Raw genomic sequence first — 14005 nt, 5'->3', positions numbered from 1 at the left:
TAATAAGTGTCCTTAATATATATCGTTTAAATATGTTATAAAATTTTTAAAAAAAATTTGGAAAATCAAAGTTAAAGATTTGTTAAAGTAATAATTTAGTAGAACTTAAGCGTATAATGAGAGTTTAACTTAAAAGATTAGTTTAATAGATGAAATATTTGAAAACCACATCGATCCAGTTTTATATTGAAATTCTGGTATAGCAAATAGGCATGACAATAAAACTTATACCTGCGAGTACTCACCCAAATCATACCCGTTTTGACGGGGAAAACTCGAGTTGACTGGCTTTGGGTTTGGGTTTTCCCCGATTTCAAAAGATGGGTTTGGGGCGGGTAATGGGTACATTGATACCCACCCCGAACTCGCCCCGCTTATACTAAAAATTAGATTTCATCTCTTTTAAATTAGAAACGTTTAAACAATCTCTTAAATTACGTTCATATATTTATTTTTTATTTTAATTTGAGTATTAAACAAACCATTTTCTCTGTTTTTTTTTTCTTTATTTAAAAAATATTGTTGAGAGAAAATAATTTTGAACATTTAACTTTTTTTTTAATAAAAAAATACTAAAATATAATTTAAATTTATGTGGAAAGAGGTGTAATGGGGATATCCGAAACTCGATGGGGATACCCGATCCCCGTTGGGTATGGGTTTAGGGTTATCATTTTTATCCTCGCTCGAATTTGAGATGGGTTTGGGGAAACCCGAACTTTATGGGTTTGGGTTTGGGGAGGGCAAAACTCGTCCCCGCCCCGCCTCATTGCCATGCCTAATAGCAGAAGACAAGAGTTGTCCACGATGTTGAGACACTTGTCGTAACACTTGTCTTAACAGAATAAATGAAGGCATAAAACATTAAAAACAGATACTGAAAAGCATAAACAACACACCAGAATTGTTAACTCAGTTCAGCATAACAGCCTACCTTGGGGGCATACCAAGTCAGTGATAAAGTCCACTAAATCGTATCAATTCGAAGAACACACAACAAACTCCTCGTTTACGATCTTCTCACTTAATCACTATACGTGCTATACTTTCTACCTAAGACTCACCACCAAGGTATGAGGCTCTCCTCAACTCCCTCATGAATCACAGACATTGATTGGATCAACAGAATAATTCTAAATACACAAGAACACACACTTCCATGACAAATACCTAGCCAACACCCTTGACTAAGTTAACAATTTGGAGCTGCTTACAAGCTTCCTCCAAGTAGAATACTCAACTAATTACCTACAGGTTTCTGAGTGAGAACACAATGACCATCTCACAACCCGAGTGACTACAATACAAGACACGAAACCCTAAAAGACTACATCTTTGATATTATGTTTTGATTTTAGTTTCAGTCACTAAAACAGGGTTTAGTAGCACCCTTTATATAGTAGAGCCTCGTGGGCTTTTCACACTATTTCAGCTCCAAGAAATCTTCTAGATGCAAAATATATATTTTTACCAAATCTTTCTTTGCATCAAATATTCCTCCCATAAATATATTTGTTGTAAATATATTTTAAAATTAAATTTTCTAATCTTCTACTCTATCGGCACTCATCTGATGATGGTTATATCTAGAGCTGTCAAAACGGGTGGCCCAGACGATTTCGGGCCGGCCCGGTCGGGCTTCGGGCTTCGTCGGGACGGGCTAAAAAGCCCGGATAAAAAACGGGCTACCAAAATTAGTGGCAGAGTCCGGCCCGATACTGGTTGTCGGGCCGGCCTGGTTTTTTATTTTTTATTTATTTTTTACTTCTAGTGCTCAAACTCAACATTATAAATAGGATTAATAATTCTCGCACGTCCTATTTTTACTCATCCGCTACTTATATTATATATATATATAATAATTCTCGCGTGCCGTATTTTTACACATCCGCTATCTACGCGCCCTATTTTTACTCATCCGCTACCTACGAGTTTCTCGCGCTCTATTTTTATGCATCCGCTACTTACGAGTTTCTCGCGTGTCATATTTTTACTCATCCGCTACCTACGACTTTCTTGCGCGCCCTATTTTTATTCATCCGCTGCGTATGAGTTTCTCGGGCGCCCTATTTTTATTCATCCGCTACGTACGAGTTTCTTTCGCGTCCTATTTTTACTCATCCGCTACCTACGAGTTTCTTTGGTGCCCTATTTTTATTCATCCGCTACTTAAGTAGCCGACGGTGTTTTATAATTTATATTACAAACTAAGTTCAAATCATCCAAAACAAATTATTAATATTTATTTTTAATTATAATTTTTTCGGGCTTGCGGGCCGCCCATGGCCCATTCGGACTAGCCCAAATTTTAATCGGGCTTTATCGGGCCGGGTTAAAAAGTCCGAAAATAATTCGGGTTAGGATTTTCACGGCTTGAGCCCGGAAAAAAAATCGGGCTTAGCGAGCCGGCCCATTCGGGCTAGCCCATTTTGACACTTCTAGTTATATCCTTTTTGTTTTTAACAAGCTTTACTCACTTATTAGTATTTGGCGGGATATCATAACCCAGTCTATATGTAATGTTTTCCAATTTCATGACCCATCTCATAATAATAAATCACACACTCTTGCCCTTTTTAATTTATTTTCTAAATAAATAAATATACCTACTTATTCTAGTACAAGTACTATTACTCCCACAACACCTATCCTATTATATCATTACATCTCTCAACAACTTGTGTTTCATTTCATCATAACTTATAACTTATTCCTCTTCTTCTTCTTCTTGCTTGCTTGATAATAATGAATATCATGAACAAGAACAAGTACCCTTTTACTCCATCACAATGGCAAGAACTTGAACATCAAGCTCTTATTTACAAGTACATGGCTTCTGGTATCTCTATTCCACCTGATCTTCTTTTCACCATCAGAAAAAGCTACTTGGATAGTCCTCTCTCTTCAAGACTTTTGCTTAACCAGCCACAACAAAACTGTAAGTTCTTATTCTCTCTCTCTTAACTAGTCTTTATTCATCACTTTAGTGTTAAGAGTTTGATTTCTTAGTCTTATGAGACATAGTTTATATCTCTAGGAAAATAATTATAAAATGGTATTTAGTGTCATTTTAATTAATAATATATAATTTTTAATTTTAAAGAAAATTAAACTCTTAAATGAACAATTTAAATTTGATTATAAATAAAATTATTTGTAGCAACTATTGATTTATATAGTTTAGAAAATAATTAGAGAACAAAGATAATTTAAATTTCATCCCTGAAATTGCAAGATCAAACTCTTATAACTGATGGTACACATCAAGAACAAATCAATAGTCGATATGATTATTTCTTCTAGTCTTTAATATAAGATAATAATTTATATAAATTAAATATATTAATTATTCAATCAATCTGATAAGTAAATTTTTTCTTATATTAAGTACGATAAAGATATATACATAAAGATTGATTATGAATGTATTGAAATCTTTGTCTATGCTTTCCTATTTTTATCATCTATTCATTTCTCTATTGAAATTCTTCTGAGTGTCACAATATGATATTCTTTAACCAAAAGGGTTATTTTGGTAATTTCAGATGGATGGAACTATCTGCAAATGGGTTTAGGAAGAAAAATAGATCCTGAACCAGGTAGATGCAGAAGAACAGATGGAAAAAAATGGAGATGTTCAAAAGAAGCATATCCAGATTCTAAATACTGTGAAAGACACATGCATAGAGGAAAAAACCGTTCAAGAAAGCCTGTGGAAATTTCAAAAACAACACCAACAAATAGTAATACTAATAATAATGCTTCAATATTTGGAATCTCATCAATTACCAAAAATACCCCTGTATCAATAACTAATTCTTCTTTGTCCTTTGATACACAAAATCTTCACCAAAACTACCCTCAAAATTCCTTTATGTATCCCCATATAACAACATCAAGGTCATTGTCAACATCTGGTATTGGTTTGTCTTTTGAAGACAATAGTGCTCCCTTGTTTCTTGACACCATTTCTTGCTCTCAGAATATTACAGATTACAGGTTCTTCTTAAAACTATGCTTTGATTATAGATAGTGTTTGAACTTTGAATCAGGTTATATTAATTTTCACAAACTTGCGATTTTGCCCCTTAACATTAGCCCATTTTTTAAAGGTTGGTGTTGGTCCCCACTAATTTTGACCAAGTCAATGCAAATTTTCTCCGGACACAAATATAAACAAAAATACATACATCTGTTATTCAATGAATTTAAAAAATATTTTTTTGCTTATATTTGTGTCTGGAGGGAGTATATGTCTAGTGATATGTCACATCTGTAAACTTGGTGAAAATCGGTGGGGGTCAACCTTTTGCATAAGGGACTAAAGTTAGGGTGCCAAAAATTCTATTGTAAAAGTTAGGGGACTAAAATTACAAATTTGTAAAAGTTAAGGGGCCATAAATGCAATTTAGCCAAAGTTATTTTTTGGACTAAATAGTCATTTTGGTTTTTGTATATGTAGGTCGATTTCGTGTTATTATAGTCACTAAGTAACATAGAATGTGTCTTTTGTTAGTTTGTTTCTTGGACGTGTCTTTTGATGATTCTCTTTGGTTTACTTTATCATTTGATAAAAAAGGAACAGGTATGTATATGGACAGAAAGAAGAGGTAGATGAATATGCATTCTTCAAAGAACCTTCTGGTAGCACTACTATGAAACATGATCCTTGGCAACTAACACCACTCACTATGAGTTCTTCCTCATCTTCTTCATCTTTGAGACAGAGAAGCTTTTCATCTTTGTCCAATGATTACTCTTCCTTTTTGCAACTTCAGAGTCTAAATGGACACTCAAAACAGCAAGAGCAAGATGAACCTCAGAAAACCGTTCATCGCTTCTTTGACGAATGGCCACACAAAGAGAGAGATCAATGGCTTGATTTGGATGATAAATCATCCACTACTCAACTCTCAATTTCTATTCCATCTTCTGCTCATGATTTTCCAACTTTCACTTCGAGAAATCACCATGGTAAGTAATTGAACTTCCATAGAGATTCATATCCATTTATTTCAATTTCTTCGATAGTTTTGTCTACGATTTTAAATCATGTTGCACTTACATTGTGATTCTTGTTATCGCACTTTCTTCGGGAATTTGAACGTGGTTAACCATTTTCTTTTGTTAAACTACATATAGATTTGACACCTGAAAATTGTGGTTACTAAAGTTATTTGTTGGTTAACAAGTTTTGATCAACCGAACGAAAATAACAATTTATTTGACCTACATTAACTATCTACTCCCTTTGTACCAAATTATAAGTTGTTTTTGACTATATTACACAATTAAGAAATGTAACTAATGTTGTATGAAAAATAGAAAGTAGGAGTTTCTGGCTTACAAAATTGTCTTTCTTTAATGGTATTGTAAAGGGATAAATAATTGAAGAATTGAAAGAAGAGAAAGTAATAAATAATTAAGGGTATAATAGGAAAAAAAATATTAAATGCTTCATTTTCTTCTCAAAACGACTTATAATTTGGTGCAAAGGGATTATAAAGTTGTTTTGTAGATGGTTGAGCAAAGTTTGAAGTTGTTTTGTCTAAATTTGATTAGTTGTCTATAACCTTGATATTGTTTTGTAGATGGTTGAGCAAAGTTTTCAATAATGTGTCTTCATGTACCTGAATCAAAGGACAATAATGTATCTACAAGGTGGGGTTTAAAAAGCTAAGAAATTTCCTTTCTTCACAAAGGAGTTGCAATGGAATTGTGTGTCTATGAGAAGATATATAATGACAATGTCTAGTGTTATGGGTTAATATAGTTTCTTTATCATGTTCTTACTTCCAAAAATAGTATGAAACACTCTGACAAAACATAATCATTTTGATGGTTGGACTAATATTCACTAGCATATGTTTTCTTGTTTTCGTTTTAATGTTTTTTTTTTCCTTGGAAATATAAAATTGGGACCATCATGGCCCTAGGATTTGCTAGTTTGTCACTTTAGGACCATCCATTCACTTAGGTGTATTTCCCTAATCAGCTCTTCTTAATCTCCACTCATTGTCATTAAAGTTAAAACAAAGGGAAACAAGTTGATTACATATATAACCAAGTAGTACATATTCATTAGGAACATGTACCTTGATGATGAGTCCAATACGCATATATAAGAGATATTGAGAATAACCGTCTTGAGGGTCTCAGAGACTCACACTATGAGTGAAATAAAGAATATGTCTTTCATGATATGGGTCATTTATCCGCTAAGAATAGTGTGCCATAAGACAGTAATAGGCTTGGGACGAAGGTGAGCTATCTTGGGCTCAGGACGTAAATGAGCTGATAGCATTGTGGGCATTGGTCCAGTCCAGAACAGTTGGCATAATGATGTGCATTATACTCCCCCAATGACAAAACATAAGCAAAATTCATTTTTTAGGTTTATTGTATACTTGGTGTATCTAATCTATAATATAAACCAAATACATCAATTATGCAATGAATTTTAAAAAATGAATTTCGCTTATATTTTGTCACGGAAGGAGTATTATGTTTCGGATAATATGACAAATACTCGTTTATTGAATTAGTAAAATTTATTATCTACAATCAGTACATGGTACCCAACTCATTTTGAATAAAGATCCTCTTCAAGTTTTTGTTTTATTTTGTTTTTGGATTATAATGGAACTGAGGATCGAACCCAAGACCTCTAGCATACTACTATCTCTTTAATTTTAGTATTGACACTTTTTTTTTTTTTGGTACATAGTATTGACACTTTTTATACTAGGAAAATTCTAGATTTGGATCCTCTCCCATTTTATCTCATGTTTTCTCTCCTTTTCATAATCTAATGATTGATAAATCACAAAGAGCATAAAAGCATTTAAGAAGAGAGAAAAAATTGAATGAATGACTAAGATTACAATAACATGACCAATATGAGAGAAAAAATTGGTGTGGATTAAAATTAAAAAATTCTAATATGGAGCACTTCTTTCGGTGGTTAATTGTGGATCAATATTTAAAAAATATTAAAAAATTTATCTATGATATACGTTGTTGTTTGAAACTATAAATTAATAATGGCTATCTTCGTTCTTATGATTGAATAATGACTTGATTAATACTAATTTGATTAAAACTACAAATAATAAAGATGTAACTCGTATTGAATTGACGTCAATAATGTCATTTGTATAAGACTTAAAGACGAGAAGAGTCTTGATTTGCTATTTTTAGAAATATCATATATCGACAATGTTTCTTGTACTAGTGGCAAGACGAGTATGTTTCATATCCATCGGTGTGATCCGATTTTATGAAAATAAAAACGTGTTAAAAATGTGAATGGTTTGATGAAAACAAAAAAGTATAGAAGTTATTTTTTGTTTGAGAGAAGAAGTTACTCCCTCCGTACCAAAATGTAAGTCACTTTGACATTTTTACGCATATTAAGGAATTTCTAACTTTTGTGAATCTTGTAAAAAATTATATGTTTTTTCATCTTTTACCATTCACATAACATTTAAAGCTTTGTAAAAATAAAATACTATTCAGCCATCATTATAATAACTTCTCATTTCTCTCTCATTGTTGGTTACGTGAGAATTCCCATAACTTCTTCATCTCGCCAAAACATCACCCACAACTCAACATATTCTTCATTTGTTTTCAGAAAATCCGCCCAATTTGTTAATGTAAATATTTCAAGCTTCCCTCCAATTTTTTCGTAAAATCCCTCCAAATATTTTACATTTTGTGGCTAGTTCTTCTTCCTATAAATTTAGGATCTTGAACTAAATAAACCATATACCAATACGAGCTCAGAAATTTATAATGCAGATGTCCAACAACAAAATGCAATTGAAGTGCATCCTATACCAGATTTAAACATCAATTTAGTAGAAGTTGATAATGGATATGTCAAGCAACAAAATGTAATTGAAATGAATCATCTACCAGATTTAAATATCAATGTAGTAGTAGAAGATATTGATCTCTACATCAGTCCAAATGAAGAAAATGAACCAGATGAAGAAATTGAACCATATGAAGAAAATTATGAAAAGAACAATGCTGGATATGCCGAGATTGGATCAAAACATGAAAAAAATTATGAAAAGAACAGTGCTGGATATGCAGAGATTAGATCAGAAGAAAATTATGAAGAGAACAATGTTGGATATGCAGAGATTGGATCAGAACATGAATAAAATTAAGAAGAGAACAATGCTGGATTTGCAGAAATTGGATCAGAACATGAAGGTATCATTTCTTCTATTTAATTTATTTTGTTGTTCTTTCACAGATTGCCAATAACATCAAAAGTAAGAAAAACATATTTTCACTATCAACATTTGTTACTGTAACCTATGTTCATTAGTTTCATGCTCATCATTACCACTACACCAAAACTAGAATGATTGATTTTGGTTCGTTAAAGGTCGCAATCCATATTTCTCATTTCTTTTTACTCTCAACACTCAAAACTATTCAGACTATGAGAGGACATACATATCAAAACTTATGAAGAGAACACTATTGGATATGCAGAGATTTGATAAGAACTTTTACTTGTAAGAGTAAGAATTTCATACCAAAAATCATGTTTTTAGCAGCCATGGCTGGACCAAGGTTTGGTGCACAAGGAAATGTCTTATTCGATGGGAAAATTGGTTTATTTCCTTTAGTCACGCAAGAGCTAACTAGAAGGTCTAGTGTAAATAGACCCGCAGGTACACTTGAGACCAAACCAATACAATCAATTAATAAGAATGTCATAAGGACATATTTGCTTAAGAAAGTCTTATAGGCCATCAAAGAGAAATGGCCAAGAGAAGATATAAGTCAACCAATATTTATTCAACAAGACAATGCGAGGGCACACATTGACTGTAATGATGAAGAATTTTGTCGAGTAGCCTCACAAGACGGATTTGACATTCGTCTAATGCGCCAACAACCAAACTCTCCAGATCTAAATGTGTTAGATCTTGGATTTTTTAGATAAATCAAGCCTTGCAACGAAAGGAGTCCCCTAACACTATTGATGAGCTTGTGGTTGCGGTTGAGAAATCATTTCAACAGTATAAATCTATCAAGTTAAATCATATATTTTTAACACTTCAATCATGTATGATTGAAGTGATGAAAATAAGAGGTAAATTCAAACAACTACAAGACTCCACATATGCAAAAAGAAGCATTTGAAAGTCGAGTTGCATTTGCCAACAAGATTGAAATGTGATATTGAATTGGTACAACAGGTTCGTCATTATTTAGATTAATTGGTACAAGATGTTCTGCATCTTTTTCATGTTCTTAGATTAAACTAGTTTGATCAGTGCCTTGTGATACATGTGTTTTTCAATGTTCTTCAATTCTTAGAAACAAGTAATGTGTGATGCACAACAAAATTGATATGATAAAAAGGCAAGAGGTGTGAAACAGTCTTGAACTGAATTTTGCTTTGATCCACAAGAGCCAAAGAGGTGTGAGCTGTTGGCAAGTACAAATGAGTTGTTTCCTGCTTCCTTCCAATGTCAGATGTCAGATATAGCCGTTTGGAACCTCAGAGAAAAGAATCATGACAATTGGAGGTGGTTTTGCAAAACTGTGTGCAGGAACATTCTTGAACCATTCTTTCAGCATATTAGTAAGTGTGATGAAGCTTCATCCTTCCTTCCTTGTGATATGCAGCTGTTTACTAGCCTCAAGGACAACTCAAAAATAGGTTTAGCTTGGGAATAAACCAGCTGGAAAAGTATCAAAGCATGCAGGACAAAAGTGTACTTGTTATGAAACTTGCATTGAAGAATGTTTCTTCTCAAGTACAATACAACTCATAGTTCAAAGAGTGTTGATGCAATCTGATTGGCCTATGATATATGATCAGATATTTCAATTGGTTGATCAATACCATAAAAGATCATGAAAGATCAAACTCATAATCCTTTGCATGAATTATGACTAGGAAAGCATATACTTAAAATTCCACCAAATGTTGTTGATCCCAAAAGAGATTATCTTCTGTAGAGATTTGATCCATAATTCCTTTGTAAAGTGCTTATTTGTTTTGTCCAAAGTTGTCTTATAAAATCAGAAAGCACTTAATCCAAAACGTGCTTATATTCAAAAGTGCAGTCTGTCTATTAAGAATGTTCTCAGATCATTCTTGAAACAGTATCTTAAGATTTTCTTAAAGATGGATCTTCATGTTGCTGCAAAACTTTCCACAATTCCTCTTGATGTTTTGCACACATTGTTGCTTGTTCATTGAGTACTTTGAGATGCTTTTAGTGGAGGCGTGGGAGTACTCATCATGAGGATTTATCATTTTTTAGCTTTAGACAATGATTAAAACTTTGATGCCTTGTGGTGCATAAGCTCCTTTGTAAATCCATGGAAAATCATTCTTAGATCATTCTTATCTTGAGAAGCTAAGATGAAACTTTGAGTAGGTTTTGAAGATTTTCAACATATGCATCATTTCCATTGATGTTAATTGTAGTAGTAAATCCTCAAAGCATGTAACAAAACACAATGTGAGTTTTGACATGATAACATCAAATATGTTCTTGTGTAGCTTGTGATGCAAGTATTTCCATCAACTATGATCTTCATATTCTTCCTTGATCTTTAATACTCATTGTGAACCTTGTGGTGATGAGGAAGACTATTAACCATGAAACTTGCTTTCTTGCTTGAATCTTCAAATGAAACCTCTTATGATTCAAACAACGTCCTTTAAAAATCTTCATGAAGCTTGTGATGCTATTGTTATGATCATCTGATGCTACTCCGATTCTTTCATTGTTTGAGTATATAAAATGCACTTGTTGATGTGAGTGGCTTCTAGCTTATCCACTTTTTTCATTACCTATCTTTCAACAAAAACTCAAGTACAAACATCAGTAAATCACCATTCATAAAACTTAACATTTAAAATGGATTTTACCTCAACACAAGTCACTTTAATAAAATTTTGAAAGATAAATCATGTGCATCTTCCTTATCTCCTCTTTATGTTCTTTCTCATCTGAACTGTCATCCTCAGAATCAGAAAACTTGTTCAAGTCCAACCCATTATCTGCATGGATGTTTAAATCAATTTCTAGATGCTCTTCATCATCTTGTTCATCCATCAAATCTGCAACTATCTCTAAATGTTCATCATCTTGTTCATCCATGGAATCTTCTACCATCCACTTGAAAATTAGTGTAAAAGTTGGTAATTCGACTTAATATTCCATGAAGTTTTGAACTATTTTCGGAAATATTGGTTCTTCATCATCTTCACTATCAGCCACAATCTCATTTTCCAGAGAATTTTATACTAATTTTGGAGATTTTGTTGAATCTTTGAAATTTTTCATGTTACTACCGTAGAGTATAAAGAAGGCATATACAGAGTACCAATGAAAGTTGCATATACTGTGGAGTTTATATAAAAAATAGTGGCATGAGAAAGCTAAAAAAAACAAGGAAAAAAATATTGAACCAAAATTACCAAAATGTAATTATTGTTGGGAAAAAAATTTGTACTAAAATGTAAGTCGTTTTACGATATCAATGTATAATTATTGTTGATCTTCCTAAATTACCCTTATTTATTCTCCTTTTTCCTTATTTTTTTTAGGTTTCCCATGCCATTATCATTTTACTGTGCGTTGGTACCAATTACCAATAAAAGTCCGTCTTTGAATTTATTCATTCGAGAGGAATAACTATAGTACAAGTTTCATTGCAATTTTTATTGGTACTCCGTATATGCCTTCTTTATATAAACTCCACAGTATATGAAACTTTCATTGGTACTCCGTATATGCCTTCTTTATACTCCACAGTAGTAACATAAAAAATTCCAAAGATTCAACAAAATCTCCAGAATTAGTAGAAAATTCTCTGGAAAATGAGATTATTGTAGATAGTGAAGATGATGAAGAACCAATATTTCTAAAAATAGTTCAAGACTCCATGGATTTAGATATTGTGGAAGATTCCATGGATGAACAAGACGATGAAAATTTAGAGATAGTCGCAGATTTATTGGATGAACAAGATGATTAAGAACATCTAGAAATTGATTTAAACATCCCTACAGATAATCGGTTGGACTTGAACAAGTTTCCTGATTCTAAAGATGACAGTTCAGATGAGAAAGAGCAAAAAGAGGAGATAAGGAAGATGTGAAGGATTTATCTTTCAAAATTTTATTAAAATGACTTGTCTTTTTATCATCTCTGAACTTGTTTTTTTAAAAAAAAATAAAAAATTAATAAGAGTTGTGCAACACACATTATTTGTTTCTATAAAGAAAATTAAAAAGATGCATAACCTCTTTGTACCAATTAATCTATGAAGTGTTGAATATGTTGTTGTGTTGTTGGAGATTGTTTGAAGTCCCACATTGCTTAGGTTTCCGGGATGTGAAGTGTATAAATATGTGAGGGCAACCTCACCCTTTGAGCTAGCTTTTGGGGATGAGATCCAAGCATATTTAACATGGTATCGAGAGCCTGTTTCGATCCAGGGACCTGTGGGTTATGGGCCCACCACGCTTCCGTTGCGCAAGCTCGCAATCTGTCTGTCTGGTGAGCGAATACTCACAATTTGAAAGGGAATACTCACATTGAATCCAGTGAGTCACAATTCGAAGTCTGAAATCTGAAGAAGTTGAATTTGAAGCTATTAGTTAATTTAGTTTATTTTCGGGTTGATTTGTAACAAGCTCAAAGCTTAGTACGCTTTAGCTTGAGGGGTAGTATTAGAAATAAAATATTTAGTTAGAGTAGTTTGATTTTCGTTTTTTGTCTGACAAACTCTCGATGATTATCTGTTAATGCATCGTGAGTTTGAGGGGAAGTGTTAGATAATAATATTATTAGGGCTTTAAGTATTGGGCTTTATATGTTAGTAGTCTAGTAGTCCATTATGAATTATTATAAATTGTCTTGTAATCCTTATTTTGTCAAGTAATGCAATTCTGATATTATTGAAACCCTAACCGTCAGTTTGTGTTTCTCTCTGAACTTTAACATGAAGAACATTAAAAATATGCAGAACCTCTTGTCTTTTTATCGAATCAATTTTGTAGTGCATCACACATTACTTGTTTCTAAGAATTGAAGAACATTGAAAAACACATGTATCACAAGGCACTGACCAAACTAGTTTAATCTAAGAACATGAAAAAGATGTAGAACCTCTTTTACCAATTAATCTAAATAATGACGAAGTACCAATTCTATATCACATTTCAATTGTGTTGGCAATTCATCTCGACTTTCTAATGCTTCTTTTTGCATATGTGGAGTCTCGTAGTTGTTTGAACCTCTTATTTTCATCAATTCAATCATACATATAATTGAAGTGTTAAAAATATATCATTTAACTTAATAGATTCATACTGTTGAAGCAGCCGCAAGCTCATCAATAGTGTTAGGGGACACCTTGTGTTGCAAGGCTTGAATTGATCTAAGAAAACCCAAGATCTAACACATTTAGATCCGGAGAGTTTGGTGGTTGGCGCATTAGACGAATGTCAAATCCATCTTGTGAGGCTACTCGACAAAATTCTTCATCATTACAATCAATGCGTGTCCTCACATTGTCTTGTTGAATAAATATCGGTTGATCTATATCTTCTCTTGGCCATTTCTCTTTGATGGCCGGTAAGACTTTCTCAAGCAAATATGTCCTTATGACCTTAATAACCGATTGTATTGGTGTGTTCTCAAGTGTACCCACGGGTCTATTTACACTAGACTTTCTAGATGGCTCTTGCGTGACTAAAGGAAATAAACCAATTTTCTCATCGAATAAGACATTTCCTTGTGCATCAACCCTTGTCGAGTCATATGGCTGCTAAAATCATGATTTTTGGTATGCAATTCTTACTCTTACAATTCAAATCAGATCTTCGTCTTGGAGCAAGTAAAAGTTCTTACATTTTTCTTTCAGATTTAACAATTTTTCATCAATATGTACGGTGTTATACATCCCTTTAAAAATTGAATCATAATCTTCCTTTCATAATTGATGT

At 32.8% G+C, this 14005-nt stretch overlaps 1 protein-coding gene across 1 annotated transcript; it reads left to right on the top strand.

Moving 5' to 3' along the window:
- Positions 1-2523: 2523 nt before the first annotated feature.
- LOC123884704 (growth-regulating factor 1-like) lies at positions 2524-5887 on the top strand. The gene is made up of 4 exons (XM_045933867.1): positions 2524-2938; positions 3546-3999; positions 4580-4974; positions 5592-5887. Exons 1-4 carry the CDS (start codon positions 2746-2748, stop codon positions 5597-5599), a joined length of 1050 nt encoding a protein of 349 aa, XP_045789823.1. The 5' UTR covers positions 2524-2745; the 3' UTR covers positions 5600-5887.
- The last annotated feature ends 8118 nt before the right edge of the window (positions 5888-14005 follow it).

The sequence above is a fragment of the Trifolium pratense genome, linkage group LG5 (genome assembly GCF_020283565.1).
Source record: "Trifolium pratense cultivar HEN17-A07 linkage group LG5, ARS_RC_1.1, whole genome shotgun sequence".
Taxonomy (NCBI): Eukaryota; Viridiplantae; Streptophyta; class Magnoliopsida; order Fabales; family Fabaceae; genus Trifolium; species Trifolium pratense.
This window is presented reverse-complemented; position numbering and strand designations above follow the sequence as displayed.

What these genes read in the sequence shown, in the direction of transcription:
- LOC123884704 (XM_045933867.1), top strand. Translation starts at nt 2,746, where the DNA reads ATGAATATCATGAACAAGAACAAGTACCCTTTTACTCCATCACAATGG. An exon ending in TAACCAGCCACAACAAAACT is followed by an intron (nt 2,939 to 3,545) that starts GTAAGTTCTTAT and finishes TGGTAATTTCAG; the next exon opens with ATGGATGGAACTATCTGCAA. An exon ending in CAGAATATTACAGATTACAG is followed by an intron (nt 4,000 to 4,579) that starts GTTCTTCTTAAA and finishes TTGATAAAAAAG; the next exon opens with GAACAGGTATGTATATGGAC.